The sequence below is a fragment of the Condylura cristata genome, unplaced genomic scaffold (assembly GCF_000260355.1).
Source record: "Condylura cristata isolate star-nosed mole 26May11 unplaced genomic scaffold, ConCri1.0 scaffold00020, whole genome shotgun sequence".
Taxonomy (NCBI): domain Eukaryota; kingdom Metazoa; phylum Chordata; class Mammalia; order Eulipotyphla; family Talpidae; genus Condylura; species Condylura cristata.
In genome coordinates, this window is record NW_004567121.1 from 33,825,528 (window position 1) to 33,839,755 (window position 14,228).

General features: G+C 43.4%; 1 protein-coding gene across 1 annotated transcript; it reads left to right on the top strand.

Annotated features, from left to right (window-relative positions):
• The first annotated feature begins 10,519 nt into the window (after positions 1-10,519).
• On the top strand, positions 10,520-11,185 carry LOC101630972 (iron-sulfur cluster assembly 1 homolog, mitochondrial). Its single transcript, XM_004686430.2, has one exon. It carries the CDS (start codon positions 10,623-10,625, stop codon positions 11,010-11,012), a length of 390 nt encoding a protein of 129 aa, XP_004686487.1. The 5' UTR covers positions 10,520-10,622; the 3' UTR covers positions 11,013-11,185.
• Positions 11,186-14,228: the final 3,043 nt, after the last annotated feature.

Genomic DNA, 14,228 nt, shown 5'->3' on the forward strand with positions numbered 1-14,228 from the left:
CAAGTCTTTTGTCTGCATTCACACTGTTTTCAAGTGATAGAAGGGAATGGAGTCCGTAGAACTTGACTCCAGAAACTGACGTCTCGCTTCTTCCGCGTAGGTCCAGAGTCACGCAGCGCATCAGCAGAGACCCTAGAATTCCGACAGGGGCCAGGTAGCTACAAAAATGAATTCTCTCTCCATCATAATAGATTTATAAAGGGCCACTGGTCTATTTTAAGTGTTTTTCAGATTTGAGAGCTGAGCCCAATGATCTTCACACAAGAACATGAGAATGAGAGGCTACTGGTCGTTTGCTCTTCCTATCGGCCCCAAGAAAGGGGTACAGAGGGTTCTACCACAGGCCCCGGGAGGCAGAGCCTTAAGCCACAGAAGCTTTTTTTTCTGGGTCAAGATTGGTATCAAGACCATTTGCCGTGCTCGGAACAGGTGGTTCCTTCTTCCCCTGTCCTTTCTAGAAAGGGGGGTCTGATAACTGTTCCTTATGCTTATTCCATCACTGAATTTGATGGAGAGGAAGGTTGCCCCAGAAAAGCTTTTGCACAGAGAGTCACCCACACCTGACTTAGGTGCTGTACATACTGAGCGTGGGGGTGTTGAACTGATGGGGTTTAGGGTTTTTGTTTGTTTGTTTGTTTCAGTTTATGTATTTGTGCATGTAAGAACTGAGGTACAGGCCAGAGGTGCAGGGAGGGAGAGTATTCACCAGACACAGAGTGGGGAGCAGAACAGGCTGATGGACTGAAAATCATGGCTAAGGGGAGCAGCAGGGAGACGGGAGAGGTTTGCTGTGGGTCAGCTCCCTGGCCATGGAACTCATGCTGCAGTGGAACTGGAACTCATGCTGCAGTGACTGTGAGTGGCTTCATAGTGCTGACACTTAACCCCATGTGCCACCAGGGAGGGCTTGATGGGATTTTGTATCTTCAGTTAAGCTGCAATTTGTGGAGACTTTCCAGGAGGTTGGACTGTGGTAAATATATTTTTGCCTGCCAGTGGACACGAATCTTGGGAGGCCGGAGGGAAGACGAGAGTCAAAGGTTGTCTGTGATGGGAAATCTTCATCCCCAGGACCTACAGTTTTCTTTACACGGCAAAGATGTTATATCTGTGACTGAGCTCCTTAAAATGTTTAGAGAATGCTGGAATAGGCATGTGTACCTGATATACCAGCACGAGTATCCTTACCAGAGGGAAGAAGAGGGAGACTAGGAACCGTGCTAGCAAGGAAAAGTCAGGGGTGCCCAGGGCCCCTAAACTGTTAAGAAGAAAACCCATGTTCCTCACACTAAGGGCTTACGCCAGCCTTGAGCATAAAAGGCAAGCAATCAGGCTGTGCTATGCTCTGAGCTTTTTAATCAGTGGAAGAGATTCAAAGGGAATGAGAGAGGAAGATGAAGGGGAGAAGGATTTCAAAGTAAAGATTGACCAAACTCTAACGTGAACATCCCCTCGTGGACTGGAGTTTTGCCAAACAGGCAGGGCCTGAAGTAGCACTGTTAGGAGAATAAATCCAGGGCCCCTCCCTGCAGGATACAAAAGAAGAGGTTGGGCAGGGTCCATAGGGCCTGAGGGAGAAAAAGAACTAAAGTTCAAAATGTACCAGCCTGCTCAAGGCACGGAAGTTTCAAGATGGCAGCTGCCAGTGTCTCCAGGGAGAACTGGAGAGTTCTGTCTGCCCAAGCGTGAAAGCCAGAAGACCAGGAAAGACCTGGAGAGGCGTCTGCCCGTGTGGCTTTTATCCCTTCGCAAACGTCCCGGAGTCTGGGGACCCGAGTACTCCGACCTTGAGGCCCTCGCGTCTGGCGGCCGATCCTGACGGTTGTCTGGGGTCTAGCTTGCTCTCCAGCAGTACTTGGGCCTTTCTTACAGAGGGCTGACTGAGTTCCAGGGTGAAGGTCTGAAAGGAAGCGAGAGGGAAACGCAGACATCACACTGCCCTCTCCGAGCTGGTCCCGAGGTGACACCCGTCACTTCAGCCACATTCTAGTTGGGGCAGGTGGCCCCAGGTCCTGGCCTGTTTCAAGAGAGTGTGTATGAGTGTGTGTGTGTGTGTGGGGGGGCAGGTGCAGCTGCTCAAGGGGATGAACAAGGACCTGGAGGGGCGCGTGAGGAAAGCCAGCGTGGAGATGGAAGGCGACTGTGTCCTTCAGTCCTAGACATCAGGCACCAGGGCCGGACGCCCCACTGACACCTGCAGCCCTCAGCTCTGAATCAGTGAGCTTATCGAACTGGCTCATGTAAGTTGCTGAGTTTTGTGGCAGTTTTTTCATCTACAGCAACACTTCTCTAAAACTCACAATAAAACCCTGCATCTCCAGGGCCTCAGAATGGAATAGTGTTTACAGCTGAGCTCTTTAAGGAGAATGAAGTCAAGATGAGGCCTTAGGAAGAGCCTCATTTAATATGACTGTGTCTTTCGGAGAAGATACTGGAAAATAAGCACAGAAGAAAGACAGCAGGGAGTGTGTTCACCAGCAATGGAGAGAGAAGCCTCAGGAGAAACTGAGCACTCTGGCATCTGGATCTTGGACTTCCAGGCTCCAGACCTGTGCGTAAACAGAGCTCGGGGTTTCAGGCCAGTGTGGGGCATCACTGTGGCATTAATATTGTTAAAGCTGCCCTAGCAAACTAATGCAAAGAGTGTCTCTAAGAAAATCATAAATTGTACAAAGGAACTAGTTTTGTCCTTTGAGACATTTTTTTGCAGTGAACACCTGAGTATATGTCAGTGAATCTATCTGCCTGTAAATGCATTGTAGACATTCTGGAAGGACATCACAGTTACCTGTGGGAAGCAGAGTGGTTGTCTACATTTATGTGTGTTGGTTTTTTACCGTCAACTCTCTATATTTCTGCACTGTGGGAATTTTCATTTGGCCTACGCAATCCTATACGAACAATGTCTAAAAATTGATCTCTTCATCAATTTGGTTCAGTCGCCATGCTGATTCCCTGGAAGTCCGGCCCCCACTGCACTGTCTGATCCCCCCAGACAAGCCCCTTAGCTACACCAAAGCAAAGCTCAGACCTTGCAAGTTTTAAAAGGAGAGAAAATGCTGGCACAGCAGAAACAAGATGGAAATTTCATTATTGCCAGTGAACTGCATGGCCAGAAGCAACACTGTTAGGTTTGGAAATGTCTCTGCTTCTGCCTGGGAACACGGGGTGTAAGGTTGCGGCAGTGGCTTGGATAATTGTTCCATTTGGATGCCTCTCAAGCCAAAGAAAAAGGGTAGTCTTGAAAACTGAGTTCTTTGAATTTGCAAAAACAAAAAAAAAAAAGCTTTAACAAGCTTTTGCAGTGTGCTGGGATGGGCACTGGAAAATGTACAGGAGTCCCTTGAAGGCTGATGGCCACATGCAAAAGCAATTGTGTTACTCTCTTTCGCAGACGAGGAACCGGAGTCCAGCTTTGCTTAGCTGGAATGGTTCTGAGAAACTATAATGAAACCCTGTCTTCTCCTAGGAGAAAAAGCAAGTCAAAAGCACACTACGCCCTCCATTTTCTCGAATAATAATTAATATGTGCTGCTCTGTGCCTTTCATCTCACGTTGCTTCCCAGCTTTCCCCAGAGTGCAACTGAGAAAGTGAGCGAGGAGAGTCTTTGAGGCCGCTGCCAACTCTCTTCCCCCGAAGCTTTCCTGAGTCATTCCTTCCTCTCACCAAGCTCGAGAGCCTCACTGTCTTGGCGTTGATACAGGAGGGGTGGGGAGGGAAGGAAGACAGGGAAATCCAGGCGAACCCACCTCCCAGAGAGCAGGGCAGCCGGAGCAGATGTCAGAAGCAGGACGTTGGTGACAGACCAAGTAAGGAAACTAGACGGAGACATGCAGGCTGGGAGGAGGGGCGTGATGGAGGACGGACTCGGACATAGGAGTGCGGGTGTAGTAATCACAGTCTTATTTTCTTTATTTGGACTACCCGACATCTGGAGCCTCATTGACCAAGGGGAGATGCCCTCCGGGGCTACTTTCAGAGATAGTAGAAGACTTTCCAGGGAGCGGGGTGCCCCTTTTGAAGCCTCCGAATCGTTCCCAAGCCCACGAGATAGGCCTGCTCCTCTCTCTGGCTCACACACTTCAGCAGGCAATATTCCTCCATCCTAACATGAGCCCACCCAAATAGGGACATTTGCCCCAAGCCCCAAGCCCACTGACATCATTCACACTAGTTGGTTCTAAATTGGCTTAGCTGGCTTGTCCTGCAAAAGCCTCCATAAGGGCCCTAGCCTGAGCTTCTCCTCCTCCCTCTGCCTCCCGATTGACCCTGAGGCTTCCCGTGATCCTGCACAGCCTGCTGGGCCTCCTGTGTCCAGGGAGCTCTGAGTCAGACGTCCCTTGTGACTGCCATTCCACGTGTGTGTGTGTCACATCATACCTGATTAAAACCAACTCCAAGACGGGGATTTTAGAAGTTGGTGAGGACAGACATAAAGGTCAGAATACTTCGGGTCCCTGCTGGTGTAAGCCTCATGGGCTGTAGGAAAAGCTCATAATCATTCCCTCATTCCCTCCTGCCACGATCAGTACTCCTTGGCCCTTGGAGCTCAAAGGTCCTCTTGCCCTCCTCTTTATCAAAAGTGTCTTTCTGGATGATCTCTCAATCACCTTTGATCACTAGCATGTGCTCTCTGATTTTTCAGGATTTTCCTGGGAACATGGAAATGTGTTTTCCTCTGGGAGACACTGGAGATCTGAGTATGTGCAGATGATGTGGGAAATTCTGGGACACGCCACCTGAGAGTAATGCAAGGCGGCTTCATGTTGGAGGAAGTTGTAATTCGTGTTTGCTCTTTTTCTCCAGGGGAATGGTCACAAGCTGGGGACAGAGGCATGAAGACGTCAACAGAAGACTTTCCAGCCGCCGCTTCCCCGATCACACACACACAGTAGGTTCCGAGTTCTACAGAACCCACTCCTTTCCTTGTCTGCAGAACAACCTAACTTCGATGTTGATCCCCTGAGGTGTCTAGTTTTTCCACCTCTCTCCTCAGTTTTCCATCTGCACAATGATGTTGATAAATGAGTTGATCTCTAAGGCCATTTCCGGTTTGGGGATTCGTGGTGTCCAGGAAAAACCTGGCGCTGACTCAGGCTTGCGTGTAGTAGAACATGCTAGCATGAGGGTCTCAGCTGGACCAGGAAGCTCTAACTTTATTAGAGATGCTGCTCCCTTAATGGTACGTCATTGCTTTGCGTATGCACACACACGGAGGGAAGAACTTGACTTACTCGCTGATTCTGGTTTTTCCACATTAAAAGCCGGTACTTCAAATTTCAGATGGCTCTGCCGAGGTTGTCAACCAGACAGATGACTCCCCAGATGCTGAGTAGCCTCCCCATCTACTGCTTAGACTGCGCTGAATAACGCAGGAAGCACATGAGTATCCCATAGAGAAGACCTTGACCCAGGATATTATAAGCCATGCAGGTGTGAAATTTACTTTAGAAGGAGGAGCGGAAAGAAGAAGAGCCCCCTTTCTTCTAATTCAGAAACTTTTCTTGGAGCATTTGACTTTCAATATCCACAACCAGAAAAAGTCACCATTAATTTTCACTTCAAAGCCCTTTTCTGTGAGTGTTAATGGAATTTAGGATGGCATTAAAGGTCATGAATTTGCTTTTATGTCTTTTAATACTTTATCTGGTGTGCTAAGCATCCTAAGTACCCACTAAGTTATACATTGAGTTGAGAACAATTTCATTGGCTTGTTCAGGGACTGAGCTACCCACTAGTTAACTCATCCATTTGCAAAATAAGCAATGTGCATATTTTACAAGTGGAAAAAAATACATTTTAAAGATAATAATTGTTAATTTCACACATCTTATATTTAGGCAAGACGATAGGCTAATAATCAGCCCCTCAACACACTATATTTTTCAACATAAGGAAGAAAAAAAGAGAGAAGTCAAAAGTTCACAGCTGTGGTTAGGAGAAAAAGTTGAAGAAGATTCCCATGACTATCAGTATTGGACATATGAGTCAGGGGCTAATATTTGAGTCCTGGGGGCGGGGAGATCTGTATGACTATGTGTTTAGAGGAGAATCTAGATTTGGCCTCATTGTATAAATCCCAGAACTTTAGAAACTGAACTGTCTGTGGACTCACACTAGAAATGTTCTGACCAGTGGACAAGATGGAGGATGAGCTAACCAAGGAGGAGCTGGAGGCAGAATTGCCAAAGGTAAATGAATGTTCTGGAGTGACAAAGGGAACACTTTGAAGTAATGGGCCCTTGTGAATATGATTTTGAAGGCATAAAAATTCCTGAGTTGGAATCCTTGCAAAAGTGGACCTGGTTCTGGTTCTGATTAACCCCACAGGTGTCCATGTTCTCTAGTATATCGGTGCACAACCAGGAATCCCACAACAAAGAACTCTACTGAGTATGGAAAACCATGTGAAAGGTTGCCTTGTGATCTAATCAGTCACTGAACAAAGAAAAGATTTATGCCCAAAGAAGAGCTCTCAATCAGGAATGTCTTAAAAAGTTGAAAGAAACAAAGTCAGGAAAGGAAAGTATCATGTAAGAATAAGGCAAATTTCAAAAAAAGAAAATATACATTCTAGGAAAGAACAGAGGGGGAATTAAAATTCAAAGAGGGGGAAATTCAACTAATTAGCTTAATATTTGATTACCAAAGCCAACAAAGAGTGTCATTCAGAATACAGAAGAGGATAGGAAATAAGTAGTAGAATAGTAGAATCTAAGAGAAATGGAAGTTAAACCATGAAATTCTAACTCCTACATGCACGGGACTGAGAAGGATTGTTATATATTCACTATCTTGTACCAGTTGTTAACAATTTTGATTTCAAAGTTGCAATAGCCTCATAAAATGTGTTGGGAAGTTCTCCTCTCCCTCTGCTCTGGATTATCCTACATTCGTCAGGGGCTATCTCTTTTTTTAACACTGGGTAACATGTCTGTTGTTAACCACATGGAACAGGGAAGAAGCAGCATGTACTTGGTGGTGGATTGGCATGTCAATTATAAACTGAAATTATTTGATTGTAACTTTCTAGGATTTTCATTTCTTCTTGAGTCAATTTTCATACTGACAGTTTGCACTAAAACTATTTTTTTCAGCCATTGGCAGCAAAGCAATTCACTTTTAAATGTGCATTTTATAAAATCCTGTACTTGTTAATGATATTTTAAAAAGTAAGTAACCAAGGACTTGAAATGGACAGTCAGCAAGCCCCACACCTAATATGGAAACATATCTCACAGTTTCCAGGGAGAGAGAGAGAATGAGACAAGGATGCTTATAATTGCCAAGTTATTTTACATTGTTTGGGAGAACATGTTCATTGTATCTAGGCAAGAAGGTGAGAAAAATTCATTAATAGTTTGAAAGATATAAAATAAAAATTTTAATATTTTCCAGCTTGCATGATTGTGCAGATAAAAGCCATCAAAAGCATGGGACAGTGAAGAGTGTCCTGGTTGCTCACCAAGAGATATGTGTGGCTGTCCCCAGGCTGAGGATCCACAGGGAATTGGGAGCTCAGGTGATCTCATAGCAAAAGAGAACTCAGAGTTTTTTCTCATGAGTGCTGAGGAACTGAAGAAGGCCATGTGACCCCAGACTCCCAACAGGTACACCTGTGTTTCCTGAGAAAATGCAGAGACACCAGAGTTCTCCCCATTGTAAATACAGCTCAAGAGCTCTTGTTCTCAGGCATCTCTCCTCAGAGAACACATTCTCTCCAAATTAAAAAAAAAAATGTCTTAGAAAGAATTTTGGGGTCAACTTCATCATGTTCTTTTTAGGATTTTGACCTTTGGGAGTCTGACATTTGGGCTTGGGTTTTGAGATGATGACTGACCCTCAATTTTGAATAAATGATGTTGACAAAACAGTCTATTGAAACTAGACCCTTATCTTACCACTCACAAAACATAACTCAAGATGGATTAAAGCCTTAATGTAAGACCTGAAACTAAAATCCCCTGAAGAGAGCACAAGAGAAAGGCAACCTTACACCAATCTCAGCAATCACCTTCTACCCATATCCACATAACCATAAGCTGTTGGCGGCGGTTAGAACCTTTCTTGGGCTGAACAGACGGTGAGGGGGAAATTGATGTCCAAATGACTTAGGAAGAATGTACCATAAGTAAGACACGAAGGAGCAAACAACAAAAGCACAGTCACACAGGATGATATCAAACCAAAGTGTTTCTGGGCAACAAGGGAAACATCAGCTAAATGAAAAGACCACCTGTGGAATGGATGAGATGTTTGCAAACTGCCAAGGAGGGGATCAGTTAAGATGCAAAATATATAAGGAATTCATGCAACTCAGTAGCAAACACAGCCCCATTAAAAAATAACCTGACCGAAAAATAGGCAAAAGACCTGAGTGGACATTTTTTAAAAGAAAATATACAGAGAGCCAACAGGAAGAGGAGCCTGCATCACTCATTGTTAGGGAAATGCAAGTCAAACCACAATGAGAAACGATTAGAATAACTATTATCCAAAAGACAGAGAGGAGTGCTAGCAAGCTTGTGCAGAAAAGGGAACTGTTGTTGGAAATGTAAATTGGCGCAGTCTGTATGGAAAACAGTATGGAAGTTCCTCAAAAAATTAAAAGTAGAAGTAGACATTTCAGCAGGGAGCTGTGCCAGGTGTGCGTCCATGCAAAGCCCTAGCCTAAAGGGCCTGTGGACCTCTACTCAGTGCCCTTCCCGTGGTGAGGCTCTTGCTTTAGGCAGTGGCCAGGACGTTCCACGAGAAAGTCCAGCTGTCCGAGGCATCCATAGACCCGAACAATCTTTCAGAAGAAAGTGTGAGCATTGTTTTGCTTGCCTCAGCCTCCATCAGTAACAAGATGGTGAATTCTGCCTCTTTGCTGAAACGGCCTTTGTCTCAGGTTCTAGAAAAGGGCCATGACTTAGAGTGGACAGGTAAATACATTGGTGGGACAGGCAACGCCCAAGGAAGCATCACTGAAGAAAACAAAATCAGAACAAAATTTCTGGGCCAGGCACTAATGGTGATCCACCCAGACCCCCTTAGGTCCTTGTTCTGTTTTGGGGTACCTATGTCTCACTGTCATGTTGCTTTGTTAGGTCTCGTCTGAGACTCTACGTTGGGTTTCTAGCTGCTTTTCCTAAAGGAGCCCATGGTTTGCATTTTCCTTCTCCCCCCACCCCCATGCAGCCTTGGTTAAATGACTAGAGACCAACGTTGAGGTGTGATTTACACTTCAGAAGTCCCCTGTGGAATGGGCTGAGGCTAGAACTTTGCTTATGTTCATGTTTGTTGTTTCGCTTCTTTCTCTTCCCTATTCTGCTCCCATCACACCCTTACCGTCTTACTCTGTGGCAAATTCTTCCAACGTCATTTGGACATCAATTTCCCTCTCACAGTCTGCTCAGCCCAAGAAAGGTTCTAACCCCCACAAACAGCTTACACTTCTGTGGATATGGATAGAATAGTGTTACTCGGTATTCAGCCACCAGTAGTGGCATCTACCAAGTGAAAGCCCTCACACTGCGTTATAGAGATAAGATGCTTAATTGTCCCTCAAGGAATATCCAGCCTAGTCAAAAACACCGAAAAGGAACATGAATAATCAGATCATAAAGTTCCTGGGAGGACCTCCAGGGTCTTTATGGCCCAAAGGGTGGACACTGCCCACCCTCCATTTCCCTTTCCAATTTTCCTCAGAAGTGAATCAGCCAGGAAATAAGATAAAAACTCTATGACACTGGAAAATAGAGACAGTTCAGACCACAAGGCTGAAGCCACAGCGGAGGGAAGAGAGAGACAATAGTCAGTATCACAGTATCTGTTGGGTAATTTTCCAGAATGGAGAACAGGAACAGAGCTCAGAGGCGAGTGTCTGAACTCAGCAGGGTAAGATCCATGCACATGGTGTTAGACACTTGCACACAGATAGTTGGGGTGGTGTGGAGGGGTAAGGAAGAAGAGTCTCCTTACAGAAGGAAGTACAGCCCCCACCACCACCACCACCACCATCTGCAGGCCCACGAGCTAACAAACTCAGCCTCCATCAAGGGGATGATTAGGTAGAGAGGTTTCCTGGCCATAGAAACATTTTCGGGAGGTTAAATAAGGGACTCAAGTCCAGTATTCAGAGCAAATGGGGACAGAACAACAGACTTCCTGTGAGAAAGAAGAAGACACCTGCAAGAGCAAATAAAAAGGCGTAAACCTACCCTGTCTTCCCATGCTTCCCCTTCTTGGTTCAAAGGTGGTAAATGTGGGCATTGGGCCTCACCCTTGACAATCCTCGAGCAGAACCGTGGTATTTTTAAATGTATAGTGAACGTGAGATGACTAGAAATAGGGCTAGTAACTTCCAAATCAGCATGGTAAAAACCAGACAGGAAATAGCGAAGAAACACACTCAACAGCAGGTGTGAAACAAGATGGCGGGAATTGGGCTGTGTCTGTTTTATGAAAAATGTGGTGGGTTATGAAAGCAGTTTACAAAAGGGTTTAAAAGTGCAAATGAGGCGGAGCCTTGGGCGCCGTGCACCGCAGCTTGTGGCGTCAAAGCGCTCGCCGTGTCCATGGAGAGAGGCTCAAGCGGCCAAGCTCCAGCCTGAGGCCCAGGGGCTCTGGGACGGCGAGGATGTCGGCTTCGCTCGTCCGGGCCACTGTCCGGGCAGTGAGTAAGAGGAAGCTACAGCCCACCCGGGCTGCCCTCACGCTGACACCTTCAGCAGTAAACAAGATAAAACAGCTTCTTAAAGATAAGCCTGAAAACGTGGGTGTAAAAGTTGGTGTACGAACCAGGGGCTGTAATGGTCTTTCTTATACTCTGGAATACACAAAGACAAAAGGAGATTCTGATGAAGAAGTTGTTCAAGATGGAGTCAGAGTGTTCATCGAAAAGAAAGCACAGCTAACACTTTTAGGAACAGAAATGGACTATGTTGAAGACAAATTATCCAGTGAGTTTGTGTTCAATAACCCAAACATCAAAGGAACATGTGGCTGTGGAGAAAGCTTTAACATTTGACTCCCTGACTGCTCTACTGTAAGTCCCAGGAAGGTGGAAGCCCTGGGACTTAATGAAGAATTCATGTGGCTGTCACATGCGTAAAGTTTATAATGTATGGCTGCCTTTTAAGGAAAATAAAGTGATGCATTTTGAAAATGAAGCCAGTGTGTTAGATTCCAGAAAAAGTGATTTTTTTAATTGTTTTGGAGGACAGAAACAGACACCATTGCTCTTTGGGGGTCATTTTTCGTATTCTGCCCTTTACTTAACTCTCTGATATTCTTCCTGTCAGTGCCAGTTTAGTGAATGTTGCTTTCCTGGAAGAATTTTAGGAAATTATTTGATTCTTACTAGGTATGTACTTACTGGCTCTGAATGGCTTGAATGTGCATCTTGCTAGAAGACTGGTGCGACAAGATGGCACATTGTCTTTTTACCCAAACGTAGCATGGGCTTTCTATGGTTTTTAATCCAGAATTTCATTGTCAGACGCTTCATTTGCTCAGCCTTTAGGAGTACCGCCATTAGATGAAAGTTTAGGATACTATCTTGGAAATGTGGTGTGTCACAGAGCTGAGTGAAGGGATCAGAGGTAAATATTTCACCCACCTGTTACTTAATCCATTTCTTTTGCCATCCTGCAATTCCACTCAGAGATAGGATCTTAAACTGACTTGGATTCTTATTATGGGAAGGGCTATTAAAGCCATCTGTCCACCCTTCAGTTTTATATCTGGGGAGCCAATACCTCAGGAAAGCTGAAGGGTTTTTGTCCACCCTCACCTTGCAGGCTTGGGGAGGGGCAGAGCTCAGAGCTGCACATCTCCCCTTCCTTGTGGGTGACAGGTGAGCTCAGAGGCAGTCAGGAGCAGTAAACCGGTGGTCTCACTTCCTCGTCCAGCCTGCTTTTTAGTAAGGTTTCTTTGTAAATTAAGGGAGATCATATTTAGTTTTGTTTATTTTCAGTGAGAATCTTACTTTAAAACCCACTTATGCAAACTACTGTCTTGTTTCTTTAAAACTATGAAAGAGTAGTTTCTACTAGCAGGGAGGAATTAGAGAAGAACCCAGAATTACTCGTTTGGAATATAGTAGTAATGGTAAAACAGAACATGGGGGTCTTTTCTTAAAAATTCCAATGTTTGCACACTTTCTAAATATAATCACTAAAATTTTTAATCCTAATATTTTAACTTGACATTTTTTATCACCAACTTTTCTTTAATGATATTCATTTTGTCATTTAGTTACTGATTTTCCTGGATTTAACTATTCTATGAGATGGCATACATGCTGTTTTGGAAGCTGATTCTCATGAATTGAAGTAACTTGAATTCCTTTGACATATTTACTTAAGTACCTGGCACAGAATGCACCACAGCCTGAAGCAGTTGCTTTACATAAATGCTCCTGACTTTGTATCATTAACTTAATTGTCAATCCACTTATAATTTGTGCAATACTGTATGTGTGTAAATATTTGAGTTGTCAATAAAAAAAATCCCTATTTGTGATCATAAAAAAAAAAAGTGCAAATGAAATATAAGTTGTAGTGGTCACATTGTAAAAGTGCAATGGAATTCAAAGTGTGAATGGGATACTACAAAGTATTGAAATGCATACTTCTCAAGGAATATAGAGTTCTCCCTTAGAAAGATCTTTAACAAAATTTTCTCAGAATTTACTATAACAGGTAGACAATAAATAACCCGATAAATTATTCATCCAACAAACTTTAAATCCTACAGGATATTGATCATGTAAATCTCCATAAAGAAAGAAAGAACTCCCCACAGGATTTACAGACCATATTTAATAACCACATAGCAGCAAAAGCAGTACGAAAAATTCAAATTTAAAGAAATTAAAATATCGCTCTTTTAAATAATATTTGTTTCAAGAAAAAAATAAAATGATATTTTAGATTATGAGTAAATTATGAATTAACTACAGCAAAACAAAACCTATAAACTTGTGCATCAAAAGGAAATCCATAATTTAAAGGTCTTTCATAATCAAATATGAAAGACTAAGAATCTTAGCTCAAGAAACTAAGTACAGGAAAACCCAACATGCTGGCAATAAGTTCATAAAGATAAAATAATAAAGATAAAATCAAAAGAATACAAAGCTAAACAAATACATCATTAATATTTGTTAATAGCTGAGTCAGTGGAAGAAACCAATAAAGTGGCAATCCTATACCTGGGAAAAGAGACCAAGAAGAATTTATAAGCAACAGAAACTATGAGTGCAGGAGAGCAAGTTTCTCTCAAATTAGCATGTTTGTGTTCTTTGGGTGGACACCCAATTTTTTAAAGGAGACATTAAATTGACAGGAGCATTCCGTGTTTAACAAAATGCCAATGAATTTAAAAATCTCTCTTATTTTAATAAAAGTACATGTTATCAAAACTGACTTAGGAAGAATGGACTGATAACTGAAAAATTCATTCACTTAAAACCAGTCCCATACACGCACAAGTGCAAAATAAGTTTTAAAGTAAAATGTTACAGAGAAATAGTTGTTATGTTTTGAAAGCCCAGAAAGAGTTGTGCATTTCCCAATTATTTTTACAGCTGAATGCTAATACCAAAATGTTATAAAAACACTCAAAAGTAAAACCACGGATCTAATACATTTGAAAAAAAAATGTGTATCTATGAGCAAATGGCATGCCTCAAATCAAATCCATGATTTCACAATTTAAAAACAAGACTGCTATGCAGTGAGCAATTTTAGAAAATGGAACACATAGGATTCATTTTAGTTATGCAAAAGTAATTCAGCTTTAGGAAATCTAAGCAAGCAATTTAATACTTAGCAAGATACAGAAGGAAAAAGCCTATGATAATTCCAATGGAGAGCACAGCTAGCTAGCGTTTGAAACAATTAATAGCCTTTCCTAATGAAAGCAAAATCATTTTTCAAATTAGAGTGAGAAGGGTATTTTTCAATGCCATCTGCTTGGGAAATACAGGTAAGAGGTCTTAGGGATCGGGGTCCCCAAGACACCCCAACATAGCATCAGCACCCATAGCAAAAGCCTACCAAGCCAGTGGATGGGACCAGCTGGCAAAGGGCTGGTCTTAGTAGATACTTTCTTATTTCCTTACTCATCCTCTCTCTCCACATCCGAGTGGATCCGATGGGTTAAAACTGCCTGACCAGGTGGTGCAGAGAAGGTGGGCTTGTGGTTGGAACAGTAAAAAGCAGTGGGAGCAGAGCCTCTT

Bases quoted from the DNA above. Each gene is read 5' to 3' on its own strand.
- LOC101630972 (XM_004686430.2), top strand. From the start codon at position 10,623: ATGTCGGCTTCGCTCGTCCGGGCCACTGTCCGGGCAGTGAGTAAGAGG.